At 59.4% G+C, this 15,492-nt stretch overlaps 2 protein-coding genes across 7 annotated transcripts in view; one reads left to right on the top strand and one right to left on the bottom strand.

The window, feature by feature from the left end:
* The window catches only part of SAMD11 (sterile alpha motif domain containing 11), a 21,284-nt gene extending 16,763 nt beyond the window's left edge, over window positions 1–4,521 (top strand). Inside the window, exons 9-15 of one of the 3 annotated variants that reach the window (XM_061160661.1) lie at window positions 978–1,093; window positions 1,308–1,386; window positions 1,474–1,988; window positions 2,219–2,343; window positions 2,646–2,756; window positions 3,232–3,386; window positions 4,367–4,521. In XM_061160661.1, the coding sequence (XP_061016644.1) occupies window positions 978–1,093; window positions 1,308–1,386; window positions 1,474–1,988; window positions 2,219–2,343; window positions 2,646–2,756; window positions 3,232–3,386; window positions 4,367–4,463 (1,198 nt within the window). In that variant the 3' untranslated portion in view covers window positions 4,464–4,521. Of the gene's footprint in view, window positions 1–977; window positions 1,094–1,307; window positions 1,387–1,473; window positions 1,989–2,218; window positions 2,344–2,645; window positions 2,757–2,868; window positions 3,526–4,366 lie in introns of those variants that run through there. The other 2 variants (XM_061160663.1, XM_061160662.1) reach the window with 2 other exon arrangements.
* On the bottom strand, window positions 3,481–15,492 carry NOC2L (NOC2 like nucleolar associated transcriptional repressor). 4 transcript variants are annotated; one of them, XM_061160665.1, is made up of 19 exons: window positions 15,337–15,492; window positions 15,042–15,194; window positions 13,549–13,747; window positions 13,332–13,460; window positions 12,664–12,784; window positions 12,487–12,577; window positions 10,599–10,677; window positions 10,400–10,510; window positions 9,978–10,091; window positions 9,386–9,574; window positions 9,114–9,253; window positions 8,125–8,236; window positions 7,209–7,322; window positions 6,886–6,987; window positions 5,585–5,728; window positions 5,368–5,481; window positions 4,516–4,651; window positions 4,061–4,156; window positions 3,481–3,771 (listed from the first exon to the last, which is right to left on the bottom strand). In XM_061160665.1, the coding sequence occupies exons 1-19, from the start codon at window positions 15,360–15,362 to the stop codon at window positions 3,665–3,667; spliced, it is 2,277 nt and encodes a 758-aa protein (XP_061016648.1). In that variant the 5' UTR covers window positions 15,363–15,492; the 3' UTR covers window positions 3,481–3,664. The 4 variants fall into 4 exon arrangements, with proteins under 4 accessions (XP_061016648.1, XP_061016649.1, XP_061016650.1 ...); XM_061160666.1 differs by having other exon boundaries at window positions 12,664–12,781; XM_061160667.1 differs by having other exon boundaries at window positions 13,549–13,723.

The raw sequence follows: 15,492 nt of genomic DNA, 5'->3' as shown, positions 1-15,492 counted from the left end.
CTTCTGGGCTACAGAGCTGCAGGTGGCAGACCCATCAGCTGGTGTCTGCAGGTCAAGTCCACAGCCCGCATCTCCCCATCCCAGCCACACAGCCACAGGGTCCTCAGTGGACCTGGCGCTGTGCTCGGGCCTAGGTTGGCGGCCTGCTCTGCAGCAACAACGTAATGCCCCCTGAGTCGGGCAGAGGCCCAGGGAAACATTCGTGGGGTAGACTGTGGGGATGACCACCACTCTGGGTGGGGTGTCTTTTTGTTGAGCAGCTGTGGGCCTGAATCCAGGAGCCCCTGAGACAGCTGAGGGCTTTGCTTCCCCAACAGGGAGGTGAGGGGGCTTGAGGCAGATGAGGGGGAGCAGCACGAGGTCTGGCAGCCCCGAGGTCGAGGTCGGAGGAGGCTGGGGAAGGGGAGAACCCCGCAGCAGCACCGACTCAGACACTGGAGCTGCTGGTTGCACGGAAGAGCCCCCCAGGCTTGTAGCGGCCGGGAGACACCAGGCGGGCGGGGGGCGGGGGGGGGTGGAGGACTTTAACTGCTCCCCGCCCCTCCCGCCGGGAGATCACCCGCCCCCCCGCCCCGCCCTTGCACCCGGGCAGTGTTCGCGGCAGCCCCCGCCTCCCGGACCACGGCTAATTGCGCCTGGTCTGCACAGGGTTGGCTGGGCTGGGCGGGGGCGGTAAAAGGGGGGCCAGGGCCGTGGGGCCAGGGGCTCCCGCGCGGTAATTACCGCCACAGTCGCCGCCGCCCGCCGGGCCAGCGCCTCCGCGCCGCCGCCGAGATTAATTGGCGCCGCCAGCGGGGGCAGGGACGACCGGAGCCGCGGCGGGCGCACATCGACCGCCCGCGGGGCCGGCAATTAGCAGAGGCGGCCAGAGCGGGGGCCGCGGGGGCTGGGGCGGTAGTTCCGGGAAGGAGGGGGCCCGAGCCTGCGGCGCGCGCGGCCCAGCAGTCCACAGGGAGCTTTCGCCCTGCCGCCCACAGGGAGCTGTCGCAACCGCCCCCCTTGCTGTCGCCCCAGAATGCCCCACACATCGCTCTGGGCCCCCACCTCAGGCCCCCCTTTTTGGGTGTGCCCTCGGCCCTGTGCCAGACCCCAGGTGAGCGATAGGCGGGTGTGCGATTCTGTTACCCGGGCGCGGGGAGGGGCTGTTGGTGTGGGGCCATCGGGTATGTGTCACCGAACCGGTGTCCATCAGTGCTCCCGGCGAACCCACCCCTGCCCTTGTTGAAGCCAAGGACAGACCAGGGCGGGCTTGGTTGGCCCTGGACCACTCGGCCACCCGGCCTCGTGGTCTGTCCCCTTCCCCCCAGGTTACGGCTTCCTGCCCCCTGCCCAGGCGGAGATGTTCGCCCGGCAGCAGGAGCTCCTGCGGAAGCAGAATCTGGCCCGGTATGTGCTTTAGCGGCGGGGGGGTTGGGGGGCGGGAAGTGGCTCTGCCGAGCTGCCTGACGCCCTGCGGGCTGTCCCCACGGCCAGGCTGGAGATGTCAGCAGAGCTCTTGCGCCAGAAGGAGCTGGAGAGCGCGCACCGGCCACAACTGCTGGCGCCCGAGGCCACCCTGCGCCCGCCGGACGGTGCTGAGGAACTGCAGCGGCGCGGGGCCATGTTGGTGCTGAGACACAGCTCCGCGCCGCTGCTGGCCCTGCCTCCCCAGGGTCCCCCGGGTCCCGGGCCCCCTACCCCACCCCGAGAGCCTGCCCGCCGAGCTCCTCGGAAAGGGGGCCCCAGCCCTGCCTCAGGCCGGCCCAGTGAGTCCAAAGAGACAACGGGAGCTGGACTCTGGGCACCAGACGGTTCTGAAGATGAACCCCCCAAGGACTCAGACGGCGAGGACTCCGAGACGGTGGCTGCTGGAGGCCAGGTCCCCCACCCAGGCCAAGCCCCACCTGGAGGGGCCAGCTCTGAGGGGAAGGGACTTCTCTCAGGGTCCATGCTGCCCCCTCCACTGCCCCTGGGCTTACCCTACACCGTCAGCCCCTTCTTCCACACAGGTAGGCAGCACCCACCCCCCATGCCTTCATTTTTCCATGGGATGGAAGGAAGCCCAGTCCCCCTACATCCCACCCAGGGTCTCACGGAGGGTCTTCATGGGGAGAAAAGTTCCTTTCAGCCATCAATCCAACATTTCTGAATAAATAAGGCAGGCAAAGGTCAGCAGACAGGGGTGGGGTCATAGAAAAGAGCTGGCCAGAATCCTGGTAACACCCTCCCCCCAACTCAGGCACCATGGGGGGCCTCTTCGTGGATGGGGAGGAGGCCACAGCCCCAGAGGACGTCAGCAAGTGGACAGTGGACGATGTCTGCAGCTTTGTGGGGGGCCTGTCTGGCTGTGGAGAATATGCACCGGTGAGGGGCCACCTGCCCAGAATGGTTCTGAGCCCCCCCATTCCCCTGCTGTACTGCCCACCCCAGACTTCTCAAAGACTGGGGGAGGGAGGTACTGGTGAAGGCTCCTCCCTCCCCTTGTCAGCACGTCTGCCTCCAGCATGGGCACATGTCCAACAGAGGAGAGTTTTCTTTCCTCTGACATCTTCCCCAAGTTGCACCACCAGCTTCTCTTGGCTCTGCTTTCTCTGGAGAGCCGAGGCCACCCTAGGACACAGCCCCAGCACTCAGGCCCTGATACCGCGCCCCCTCGCCCTCGCCAGGTTTTCAGAGAACAGGGGATTGACGGGGAGACCCTGCCCCTCCTGACAGAAGAACACCTCCTGACCACCATGGGGCTGAAGCTGGGGCCTGCTCTCAAGATCCGGGCCCAGGTGAGCACCTGAAGGGGGCAGTGGTCTCCAGACAGCCAAGGGCAGCTCGGAGGTTCTGCGTGTGGCTGCACACCAGCAGCCTCACAGGCCCCATCGGGCCGTCTCTCCACAGGTGGCCAAGCGCCTGGGCCGCGTCTTCTACATGGCCAGCTTCCCCGTGGCTCTGCCACTGCAGCCACCGACGGTGCGGGCTCCTGAGCGGGAGCTCAGCTCAGGGGAGCAGCCCCTGTCCCCAGCATTGGCCCCCTCCCCCTATGGGGGGGTGCATCCCCCTGCCAGCCGCGCCTCACCCAAGCAAGAGAATGGAACCATGGCTCTGCTCCCAGGGCCTGCGGACCCCTCCCAGCCTCTGTGCTGAACTGGTGTCAGACCCAGGCCTTCAGTGCCAGCTGCTCCCAGGCAAAGGCCACTCCCCCCACAGCTTATCCCCTTTTTGTTTTGGATGCAAAAACAATTTTAAACACATGACATTCAGTTTCCACAGACTCTGGGGGTGACTGCAGAGCCTGGTGCACACCCTGGGGGTCGGTACTCTGCATCCCAGGAGCTGCAAATAAGCCAGAGACCAAGGAGCCACAGAGGCGCGTGGCACTGGCCCCACCACATTTCTGCATCAGCTCGCCACATCGGGTAGGTGCATTCCTGCCCGCCACCGTGGGCTGTGGCGGGAAGCGGGCCCCTCGGTGGTTTACGGATGCAGCTCCAGGAACCGGACGGCACTTGGTACTTTCTGGTCTTTTATGTTGTAAAAATAAAGGCCTGTCCACCATCTACTGCCCTTTCACCCTGCAGGGGCGCTAACCTCAGGGCCTCTGGGCTCAGCCCCAGTGGAGAAGCAGCATGCTTGACTGCCTGGGGAGGCGGGAACACTGCACAGCAGCCCCCGCAAGACTCTAGGTGGGCAGTCCTCAGTCCTCCTCAGAGAGTTGTAGATCCTGCAGCTCGTCCTCTGGCCCCTGGGCCAGCTGCCACAGCTCCTGGGGGTCCAGCCCCGCCTCTGTGTCTGGGCTTCCATCTGCAGGGAGAGAGCACAGCTACATAAATTCTGCTTTATCAGGAAGAAGCCAGCCTCAGAGGTTACTCATCACTAATTAATCACAGCACTAATTAATTTATCGCTGCTGCTGTTGCCGGCTGCCAGAGCCAGCCAGGATGGAGCAGCTGGCCCGGTGTCCCCAGGGAGGGGCATGGGCCCAGCTTAGAGCCAATGGTTCTGCCCACCCACAAGATCCCCCAAGGCAGCCCTGGGCTCCAGACAGATGGGCTCAAAAACCATAGCAGCCCTCACTCTAGGAACCACTTACCCTCTGACTTGCTGACTTCCTCCTCCCCGTTGCTACTGCTGCTGTCATCATCCTCCTCCTCCACTTTCTGCCAAGCTCCTGGGGACCCAGGCATCCCTGAAAACCAAGCACAGGCGCCCATGGGAGTGGACCCACGAGCAAATACAGAGGTGGCCGCTAAAGCAGCAGGGAGGCTAGGGGCACAGCCTTGTACCACACCTTCCCTTCAGTCTCCTTTGTTCAACTGGAGAGGACCCAGAACTGCCCCCAAAATGTTGTGGTGGGAGGGGGTGACACAAGGCTTAGGGGTCCATGTTCCAATTCCAGGAGGGCCCCCACCTCAAAGCCAGCCACGTGGCAGGAGGAGCAGAGGGGTGATGACAAGTGCCCTTCCTGTGGTTCCATGAGGTGGGAAGCCTGCTAGGCGCACCTGCTCCCATGACCCCAGCACAAGCTGAAGCTCACTCAGGCCAAACCTCTCTTTGTGAAGTCCGGGGCATCATCCTGATCATCACTATCCAGATCGAAGAGGTCCTTGAATTCTGCCCTGTCCTCATCCTTCCTGTCCCCCACCTTGCGGCGCTTTACCTCTGGGAAGTTCAAGTCTTCCAGCTGGAAGGACAGGGACCAAGAGCAGTAGGTGAGGGCGGTAGCCCACCTACCACAGCCAGAGCCCAACTCACATTCCCACTGATGGCTTTACCAAGACCCAGTCCTGCTCCCTCCTCCCCACCGAACACCCCTCCAATAGCCTCCAGTCAACCCTCCAAGTGAGGACCCTGCCTGGCCACTTTTGGGCCAATCGGTCAGCATCACTGGATAGGATTCCTGGACAGTGGCCTCACCAGGCCAGTAAGCAGGCCACTAAGTGCCACTGAAGCTCCAACCTTCCTGTTCCCCCCAATTTCAGCCATTACCCCAGAACAGACAGCAGCCCACACTGACACCAGGGCACAACTGAAGACAGCCATATCACTTGGCACGAAGCCATCCCCTCAGGTCACGCCATCCACACCCACTGCTCAGGACCAGACCCAAAGACAGAGATAGACCTCTTCCAGCCCTCCCTGCAGGTCCACATGACAAGGTCAGCCCAGAACTCACCCCACAAAAGTCCCAGCCCATCAGGCCTGAAAAAGGGCAGCAGATGCTCTGCCCCAGCACAGCCCTGGGGCCTTTCCTCCTGGGGGTCACAGGAGAAGCCCCCAGACTCTACCTGGCTCTGCTCACCATCTGCTCTGTCAGAGTAGCAGCAGCTGGGGGCAGCACCCACCGACCCCCACTCACATCCTCCCAGCCAAGCTCATATCCCAGAACCCACGCCATACTCGTTCTTTGCCACTAATCTCCAGCTGAATCTCGCGGTCCCTCAGCTTTCGCCACTGGCTGTAGTACTTGGTAAGCGGGGTCCCCTGCTCTCGGGTTCGCTTCTCCCAGGCATCCTGTGCAGAAGTCCAGGGTCATGTCCCACCCTAGGCAAACTCCCATATACCAGCCATACACTGACTGGTGCCCCCAGGGCCTGGGCTCTGGCCCCCAGCTGACCACTGCACGCTGATCAGACACGCCGAAGGAGACTCTCTGGCGGGCACTGCGGACGTGCTCTGCATTCTCCTGCACCTTCTCGAGCAGCTGGCGCACCTGACGGCAGTAGTTGGCCACCTTGCACTCCCGGAGGAAGGATTTCAGCTGCAGAAGAAGAGGCTCAGCCTAGCTCCAGGCACAAGGCTGTTCTGTACCGTGTGCAGTGACCGCAGACAGGCAGGGGTGGGGGGTGGGGCGGTGTCATGGGTTCCTGTGTTTCAGGCCTGGGGGACACTCCTGTGACAGGGGAGCCCTGGTGCACATGGGTGAGGGGGTGTTGCCGTGTGACCTCTATAGCCCGGCCCCTGGGGGCCTATGCAGGGCTGATGGGAGAATGTGCATCAAGCCTGGGGACCAGGCAGAGGGGTGGGCAGTGGTGGGGAGAGCATGGATCTACTCTCTAGGCTACATCCCACCCACTGCCTGTCTCTGTAAATAAAGCTGTACTGGCACATTTGTTCATGCATTTCTGTGAGTTTTTTTGTCCTTCTGTGGGAAAGTTAAGCAGTTTCGAGAAACCATGTGACTGCAAAGCTTAAAATATTTACCATCTGACTTTTTACCAAAAACATTTGCTGACCCTTTTCTAGACCACGATCCCTGGGACTCAGACACAGCAGGTGCACACACACTATGTGTGGGCAGCCCCGCCCCAGTCACCACCAGGCCCAGACAGGCACAGGCCTCCCTGAGATGGGTAAGTACCTAGACTGAGGGTAAACAGACCTCGAAGTGGCCCAGAAGGAGCTCTGGGGAGGGAGGGTCCCCCCACCTCCCCAAGTATTGCCTGAAGAAAAGCTGAGGTGGACAGCCAGGGCTTGCTCCCACCCCAAACCTCTCCTATCGCATCACCCAGCTCAGGAGCAGCTGGAAAAGCACACGCTCAGACTAGCCCCCAACCCAGAGCTGGGGGGCCAGGTCCAGCCTGCTCAGCCCCAGCACCTGCAAGCAACCTCATGGCTGGTCTGGACCCTGGGCTGTGGCAGGGTGGAGAAGTGCTGGTAGGTCCTCGGGTCCTCGCGATGCACCCATACCAGCCCACTCCTCAGGCTCCACACCCAGGGATGCGCTCCAGGGATCTAGCTGCCAGGCAGTGTCAGCAGACGCCACTGGCCAAGCTCTGCCACTCATCCCATGTGGCTGGGACTGCAAAGCCTCACTCCAGCCCCACATGAAGGGAGCTAGCCCGTTAGGAGACGGTCTGGTCTGCTGAGGGGTCTGGGCCCATGGAAGCATCCAGGCAGGAGGCAGCGGGCACACACCTGCAGGACAGCGGGCAGCACCAGCTCAGGGAATGCGATGCTGTGGGCCTGACTGTGCAGGTACTCCAGGGTGAGGTCATACAGCTGCTCCACCAGGCCATCCTGAGGCAGTGAGGGAGCGGTCAGCATAGGGCAGATGGGGGCTCAGGCTCTCCAGGCTCCCCCAAACCCTAGGAGGCCCACAAGGTTCAACTCTGGAGGGCAGTGAGCCTTCTCCTGTCCACACTCATCTGCCTCCAGGCACCCCACACACAATGCCCTCCGACATCCTGCCATGACCCTGCCCAGGGCATTCCCGGACCCCTCCCGGAGGCTGGGCTCACCCGATATGCCTTCTCCTGCAGGTTGACCTTGGACAGCTTCAGGATCACAGCGAAGTTGATGGGCCTGGAGCTTATGCGCCCTGGCCTCCTGTTGAAGTCAACCTGCTGGAAAATCTGTCCCAAGGACCTGTCAGCCCTTCCTGCACAAGACGGGACCCTTGGTCCCTGGAGACCCTTCTTGAAACCAAGGACAAGACGCAGTGCCAAAAAAAAAAAAAGACGCAGTGCCAGCCCTTCAGTCCCCAAACACAGCCTTTCCCCACATCAGCTTGAGTTCCAGATCTCTGGTCCCCCAGAGTCCCTGTGCCACAGAGCAGGTCCCTGGCTGAGGAAGCAGGATCAGGGCACACCTTCATATACTGCTGCTGCCCTCCTTCTCAAATGGACCAGAAAACCTTGAGAACCAGCGTTTGGAGACAAAGAAGGGTCCCTCTAGCCCGGGGTCACGATCACTGCAATTTCCTCACCTACAACCACACCCCCACAGCCTGGTCCTGGTCTTTAGCGTTTGGACAGAAGCCTTTCCTGACCTGAGCTGTGTGCACACGTGTACACACAGATGCACAACGTGCAAGGACAAGCACAGGAACACAGTTTTGGAATTCCAGCCCAGCTCTGCCGCTGTGATACTGGCAAACACCTGGGTCAACCCAAGTCTGTGGCTTAAAAGCAGTGTTCTCGGGCCGGCCCTGCAGAGCAGTTGTCCTCACCTGTAGTGCCACTCTTGCCCACCACGCAGAGTACTCACAGGCAGGCTCCATGCAGAGCAACACCCTCACAACACCTACGTGCTATATCATACCCATATGCTATGGGTGAGGAGCCAGCACTTAGGACAGCGGTACCAAGGTGAGGGGTGATCAGGCCACATGCAACAGAAGGCATCTCCGCCCGGCAACCTTGGGCACAGGCTCACCTCGAGGATGAAGGGCAGCACTGGGATGAAGGTGCCCGTGCTCTCCGAGAGCAGCGTCAGGGCGCGCACGCAGTGCATGCGCAGTGGGTAAAAGCGGGCCGTGGGGACCAACCTGGGCACATGGGAAGGAGAGAGTAAACAAAGGCCCAGCCTCAGAGACCCTCTTGGCCCAGCTGCCCTAACCTCTCCCCACCCACTGGGCTCCAATCTCAGGAAGGGTTCTTCACGGGCAGGGCCAGTGGCCACGCCTGCCTCAGACAAGTAAGGGCAGAGAAAAAGGCCTCCACCCAAGTTGTGAGGACCTGCCTTCTTACTCAGTTACACCGGGGCACACCCTCCCTATCAACTCAATTTCATTTCAAGGCATGACATGGTGGGGTAGTGGAAGCCTCCGGTGAAAACCTTTCTTTCTTCCCTTCAGGAGGTCAGCGATGCCCTCTTCTGGCCACACATGGCTCCTCCAGTCTCTGCTCCCAGAGGCCAACACTGAATATTCATAGGCACACCGTGGCACATCACACAAAATCTGCTCTGTGCAAGTGGCCTTGGGCAAATAAGCCCAAATTCCCTTCAGACTGCACACCACCTCCTCTGCCCTGTGACCCCAAAATATATGTGTGTGCTGCATCCTCGACTAAGGTCACAGGCAACCAGAAGCCCAGCTGACAAGGATTCTGGAATGTACGCACAAGGCCACAGACGGCCTAACCCCAGACCTTCCTCAGGTGCTGTCAAGTCACAGCACCACACCCCGGAGGCCCTGGTCACCAGGGGCACTGGCCAGACCCTCCTGGAAAATTCGCTGGTCCTGGCCTTCCCGGATGCCTCCTTGGGTGACCTGACCCTATCCTGACCTCCAGGACAGCCTCCTGTATCCTTGTTCCCAGAAGGCCCTGTGTAACCCTAGCCTTGACCCACCCAGGACACCTACGTAACCCTGGCTCCTCCCTCCTTCGGCCCCAGGGTAGCCTGCCCCATCCCCGACTCACTTGATGCAGCCGACGACAACCTGGGAGAGCGGGTAGATCAAGGGCTGCAGAGCCTCACTGGGGCAGATGGTGCTGAGGGCACGGCACCACAGGTAGAGGCAGTGCACGAACTGCCAGTTGTACACTGACTGGTATGTCTCCTGCCAGAGAAACCCACGCGGTCAGTCCCTGGGTCCCCTCCATCTACTCCACAGCCCCCACCGGCACGGCCCCTGCCCCGCCAAGGGGCTGAGCTGTCTCTCCCACGAGGCTCAGGGCCCACTCCTGCACACCTTCCTGCGTGTTGTCATGGCGTTGCGCAAGTGGATGGCGAGCTGGCGGATGTAGAGGAAGGCGTGCTGGTAGGCCACGCCGGTGTCCAGAGCCAGCAGCTCCGTCAGGGTCCGCTGCATGAAGCTGATGAGGGGCAGGGTGCTGGGAGAGGTGAACTTGCAGTTCCTCACGTACGTGATATACATTTGCTGCCGGAAACACCTCAGTCAGAGCTACCTCTGAACTCCTGGTGCCCTGCGCTCCCAACACGCAGCTCTAAGCCCCCTCCAGACACCAGGGCCTTTCCCTCAGAGCTGGCCTCAGCAGGAACCACAGCCCAGACACGTCTGCTGCAGACCCCTCTCCTCAGCATGGTCCTGCTCCTCGAGTCCACCAGCCCTGGGAAGGGTCTGCAGCGCAGAGGGGAAGGGTCTCACTGGGAGGCCTGGGACCCAGGAAGGAGAGAGCTGCAGCATGAATAACCGTGGGGTCAGGCAAGGAGTCACAGTGCCCTTGGCTTGTGATGAGCCCCGACCACAAAGGCAGCCTGCCCAGCCCTCAGGTCAAGACTTTCAACCCAGACCCCAAGGGAAGACCTGGGGGCACCGCTACCTTGAGGACGGGGCTCAGGAAGACATCCTTCCTGTGCCGGCAGACCTTGATGAGGACCACGAAGGCCAGCACCCGCAGTGTCTCCTCACCAGTGCTCCACAGGACCACCATCCTCTGCGGAGGCAAGCTGTCATCACCTGCCCCGGCCCCCCAGAGCCCAGCCACAGGCAGCCCTTCCCACAGCGCCCAGGGGGAGCCACAAGATAGAGCTCCATCAGGGAGGAGCAAAAACACAGCACGCCACCCCTCCTGAAGACCACACAGTGAAAACGGACCTGTCATCCACACATGTATGCACAGGATGACAGAAAGCTGGCCCACCACCAAGGCAGCCCATCCTTGAGTAACTCTGCTACCCCGAGTGTGCTCACACAGAAGCCCATGGGGTGGCACACCGCCCAGCAGTGCCCACCCCAGCGCACCTTTAGCAGCATGCGGCACTGCTTGGGAAAGGTCAGGTAGTAGGGCACAGAGCTGCCCACGTGCTGGAGGACAGCTACTGCCACTGTCGCCTCTGTCACACAGGCCACCAGCTGGGGAGGAAAGAGAGGTCAGCGAGGCCCAGGATGTGAGGAGCCAGGCCCCCACGTGACTGGTAGGCCCCACCTCCCAGAACTGCACCTGGATGACGGAGCTCAGGTAAGCCTTGACATCCAGCCGGAGCTTGGGCCACAGCGGGCTACTGGACGGCTGCAGCACCCTGTAGAAACGGCATCCCCCAGCTCAGGAGGCCACTAGGAGGCAGAGGCCAGTGTCCAAAGCACAAGGGCACGTGGACCCTGTAGAGACAGACACCGCCCCCACCCCCCCATCCTCCCCATGAGACGTTCAGGGGCTTCTCCAGCTAGACAGACACAAGAGACACACTAGGACTCTCTCAAGGGTAGCCCCTAGCTACGCTTCAGGTGGGGTACCATCAAGCCTCAAACCCCCACCACATGGCCAGAGGGTTAAACGTCCTCCCTGTCTGAGCTGGGGCCAGCCACTTCCCCCAGAATCTCCAGATGGACCTCTGGCCTCTATCTCCCACACGCTCAAGCATCCATTCTGCAGTCCCAGGTCTGATCCAGGCATCACAAACCAGAACCACAAGCTGGGTTCCTTTGGGTTACTACTTTGTCATGTTGTTGGCCATGCCTCATGGCTTTTGGGAGGGTTCCTCAATCCCTGGGCAATGGACCAGTACTGGTCCATGGCCTGTTAGGAACCAGGCCTCATAGCAGGTAAGCAGGGGTGAGTGATCTAAGCTTCATCTGTGCTCCCCATTGCTTAAATTCTTGCCTGAACCATACTCCCACCCCACTCCGTGGAAAAATTGTCTTCCATGAAACCCATCCCTGGTGTCAAAAAGGTTGGGACCACTGGCTTACAGGATTTTGGTCTGACCAGAGACTGAACCTGAGCCATGGCAGTGAAAGTACAGAATCCTAACCCCTTAGGCCACTAGGAAACTCTCTGGGTCACATACACTTTAGAGAAACCAAGCCACTTACAAATTAATTTCAGCAACAGTGGCAGATACTTCTGCAAGTTTCTCAAAGACATCATCCCTCAACACTCACAGAACTCAGGACGTAGGTGTTCATTCTATCTGCTAAAGCATGCGAAAGAATAAAGGACAGGGGCCCCTAAAAGTCTGCTGGCTGATGCCAGCTACTGGGCACCTAAAGCCACAACCCAGGAGGTGGCGCCACCTCCTCCAAGACCCACCATCCTCCAAGGAGACTGCTCTGCGTAGAGTAGCGGCCCCCATGGGAGCCCACACCCAGCACCACCTGTACTGCATATTTGCTGCCCATTCACTCGCTGCCTGGCTCCCTCCACCTTCACGGGTCTATCAGCTTCCCTGGTCCCCTCAGACAGAGCCATCTCCACACGGCCACAACTTCCTGACCCATCAGTCCAGCCCCCACCACCACCACGAGACCCAGGTATTCCCATCCCCGAATCCTGGCCTCCCCCACCTCCCGTTCAGATGGTCACAGCAAGACCTCTCCTTGGAGCTTCCCAGACTCCTCTGAGCCCCAATATAACCCACAACCTGTCATGTCAGCTACTCATCTCTGCCCTCTGAAGCCCTTCCACAGCATTCTCTGCACAAGCAACCTCTAATATGGAAGTCAAGGCCTGGAACCCGCATGGATGAGGCCCCTGCTTAGCCAGACACGCACACACACGCACGCACACACATGCCACAGAGCAAAAACCAAGGAGAGTAGGCGAGACTGATTAGTCCAAAGAAGAAAAGAGAGAATCCTGACCCAAGAAGATAGTGGACCAGAGTCAAGCACACACTCTGTAGCTCTTAAGGAATCTGGGCTGGGAGGAGGAAGGACAGAGCTACCCCCACAGGGCCCCAAGTGTCCAGCCTCTGCCAAGAGCCCTGCAAAGAGCCTGGCTCTGTCCTCAACATCCTTCTGGGTCAGGTGGGGCCACTAGATCCCAGTGCCACTACTGTTCACAGGGCAGGCCCCTGACCATGTCCCAGTGCCGTCCTCTTTTCTCTTACCTGCTGCTGTCTTTTGGGGCTTTTCCGAACAACAGCTTCTGGAGACAGCCAAAAAGATCTCTGATGCAGAAGGTGACCAGAGCATTGAACACTGCAACAAGGGGTCCAGAAATAACATTCTCAGAACAGAGGATCAAATAGAGAGCCTGTTTGCCTGGTCCCCTTGCCCCAGCTCACCAGCACTGTCCGTGACCTGGAATTTACTGGTCTCAGCGCCTTCCTCCTCTCCTTGGGTGGTGGCCACAGCCGCTCGGAATGCCTGCACAACTTCACGGAACAACTTTGGTGTAAGGTGCTGCTAAAGGGGCAGAAGGACCCAGATGTTGGGGGTGCCGTCAGTTGTGCTTGGCAAAGCAAAAGGCAGCTAGCTAGAGCTCCAGGAATTGCCTTGAAAGAAAGGCACCCCTCACCCATGTCTTCAGACCAAGAGCAAAAGTGGGAGCAGTGTTACTCAGCCACATGTAGGGAACAAAGAGAGTCCAGAATCCTCCTGGAAGGGCCACAGGGGAGGGGTGGATGGTCCCGGATCTGAACAATGACCCACTCCAAGTGGTATCTGGAGTTCTCCCTTTCTGTCCTTTATTTTCCCTGCAGAAACCACTGCAAGGCCCTCAAAATGGCCCTGCCTCCACCAACTAGCAAAGACACAGAGAGACCACATCCTCTCCACAGTGGACTTCAGGGAGCCCTGGAGAAAAACTGAGAAGAAGGGTACAGGCAGAAGCCCTAGTCTCTGAATGAGAGAATGAAGTCCTGAGCCTGCACAGCACCAAATTACTGAAATGAAGCAAGGGCAGACTCAGAGAAGGGGGGGTCAGCTGCCCCCCACCCCCGCCACTTCTCACCTTTGCTGCCTGCTTCCATTTCTCAACCATGGTGAGGGTCACAGGGACAGAATCCCTCCTCTTCCCCTCAGGTCCTCTGGGGACCCCGTCCTCCTCCTCCTCCTCCTCTTCCTCCTCTTCACTTGCTTCCTGCGCCAAACACAGGGGGTCAGGCTGCATGGGATGCAGAGGCCACAAATATGTCCCTGTCCCCCACCAACTTTGCGTAGGGCCTCACTTCCAGCATGTTCGGCAGGGAGTGGAGCTGCTCCTCTTCATCCTCAGAGCTGTCTGAATCGCTGAAGTTCAGCAGGCTCTGGTCATTCTCCTGCAGGAACTTGTAGAACTCAGGGTCTTTGTCCTTCAGCCGAGAGAGCTGGTCCTTGTGCTCAGATGCACCACCTTTACGCCGACTGAGAAGGTGGGGGTCTTCAAGTCTGATTGGCAGCCACAGCCAAGGCCGAGGGGAAATGAGTGGGGGGGAAATGAGGCTTCCTGTCTTCCTCAGAGAATCTACAAGGTTTAGTCTGCTCCCTCCATAGCAGATGCCAACAACCAAGGCAGGGGGATTTCCACAGACTAGGTTTTCAGTAGATCTCTCTCCCTCCAAAACCCAAACTCATACACTCAACAGTCTCTCTACATGTTTCAATGCACTTGTTTCAATCCCAACACATATGACGCTGAACTTGGATTTCCTCCAAACTTGCTCTGCCCACACCCTGCTCTTGGAGAACCCACTCCAGTATTCTTGCCTGGCAAATCTCATGGACCGAGGAGTCTGGTGGGCTACAGTCCACAGGGTGGCAGAAGAATCAGACATGAATTAGCGACTGAACAGCAACACCTCAGTTGTTGAAAACTCCCCCTTTTCAGGTACTTAGGTGAAAAGTAAACCCTCTCTGACTCTCACATCGAGCATGCAATCTGTCATGAGACCTCACCATCAATACTTTCAAAATTCTCATGACTCCTCTCCAGCCAGCAACATCTCTCAATTTCCTTGTCCATCCCTGCCCTTTACAGCTGCTCTTAGCACAGCAACCTAAAGGACCTATTCTGTTACCAGTTACATGACATTACATCACTACTCAAAACCCTGAGATAACTTCCAGCTGTACTGAAAGGCAAGTAAAGTCTGCAAGACCCCGTCATCATCATGTCTCCAGATACACCTCCTGCTCTACTTTCCCCCTCATTTCTACCACAGCCGTGCTCACCTCTGAGTGAGCACTCTGACCGCAGGACCTTTTCTGTTCCTGCTGCCATTCTTCCCCTACCGCTGCAGTTTACTCCCTCAGGTTTTGCTAAATTAACACCTCCTTAACAGTTTTATCTATTTTACTGAACGCTGCCGCAGGCGCTCCCAGCTAGGATTCCTATTCTTTTCTCTTTTTAACCCCTTCTGCTTTTCCTTCTTGTCTGCAGCACTTTTCGCTTCTACCACCCTACACACTGTCGTTTATCCAAGGCCGGGTAAGCTCTCCGAGGCCAGAAAAGAAGACTATCCTCTAACGTTGGCTCATCATCTGGATGATTTGGCACAAAACAGACGCCCCATAAATACCGATGGAGGAATAAATAAGCCGAAGGGTCTGGGGGAGGAGTCAGAAGTCCCTAGGCCTCGGTTATGAGGCGCCAAGAGGGGTTATCACACTTCTCGGTAGGACGGGCCAGGAAGATTAAGGGGAGTCGGCTTACACACAGCCCATGAAGGATGCTCCCACTCACCTGGCCAAGGGACTCCCACCTGGTCCATCCGGGCCCCGGGCTGCCGCGCGCACCGCCTGCGTCTCCGCCTCTGGGGTTCCTTCGGGCTCCGATTCGGACTCGGAATCAAAGCCCGAGGCCAGAAACTCATCCACCGTCAGCTCCTCAAGGCGCCTGCGGGCCATGCCGTTGGAGTCACGACTCCCCGCCAGCCCGGTGTGCCCAGTCCGGCCTCCCCAGGGACACAGAGAGGCGCAAGGGGAGCCCCTTTGGACGTAAGCACCCTCCGGGAGGCTACATAGGAGGCTCAACTCACCGCTTGCGGCTCAGCGCCGCCGCCATGACTGCCGGACCTCAACGTGCGCCTTACTTCCGGTCCCAGCAGCTCTTGCGCCAGGAGAACTTCCTGCAGGCCGACCCCGCCCCTGGCCCCGCCCCTTCAGGTGGCTTTAGGGTTCTACAACGGTGGCTG

The sequence above is a fragment of the Dama dama genome, chromosome 14 (genome assembly GCF_033118175.1).
Source record: "Dama dama isolate Ldn47 chromosome 14, ASM3311817v1, whole genome shotgun sequence".
Taxonomy (NCBI): domain Eukaryota; kingdom Metazoa; phylum Chordata; class Mammalia; order Artiodactyla; family Cervidae; genus Dama; species Dama dama.
Note: the sequence above shows the minus strand (reverse complement) of the source record. Positions and strands in the feature narration are given on the sequence as shown.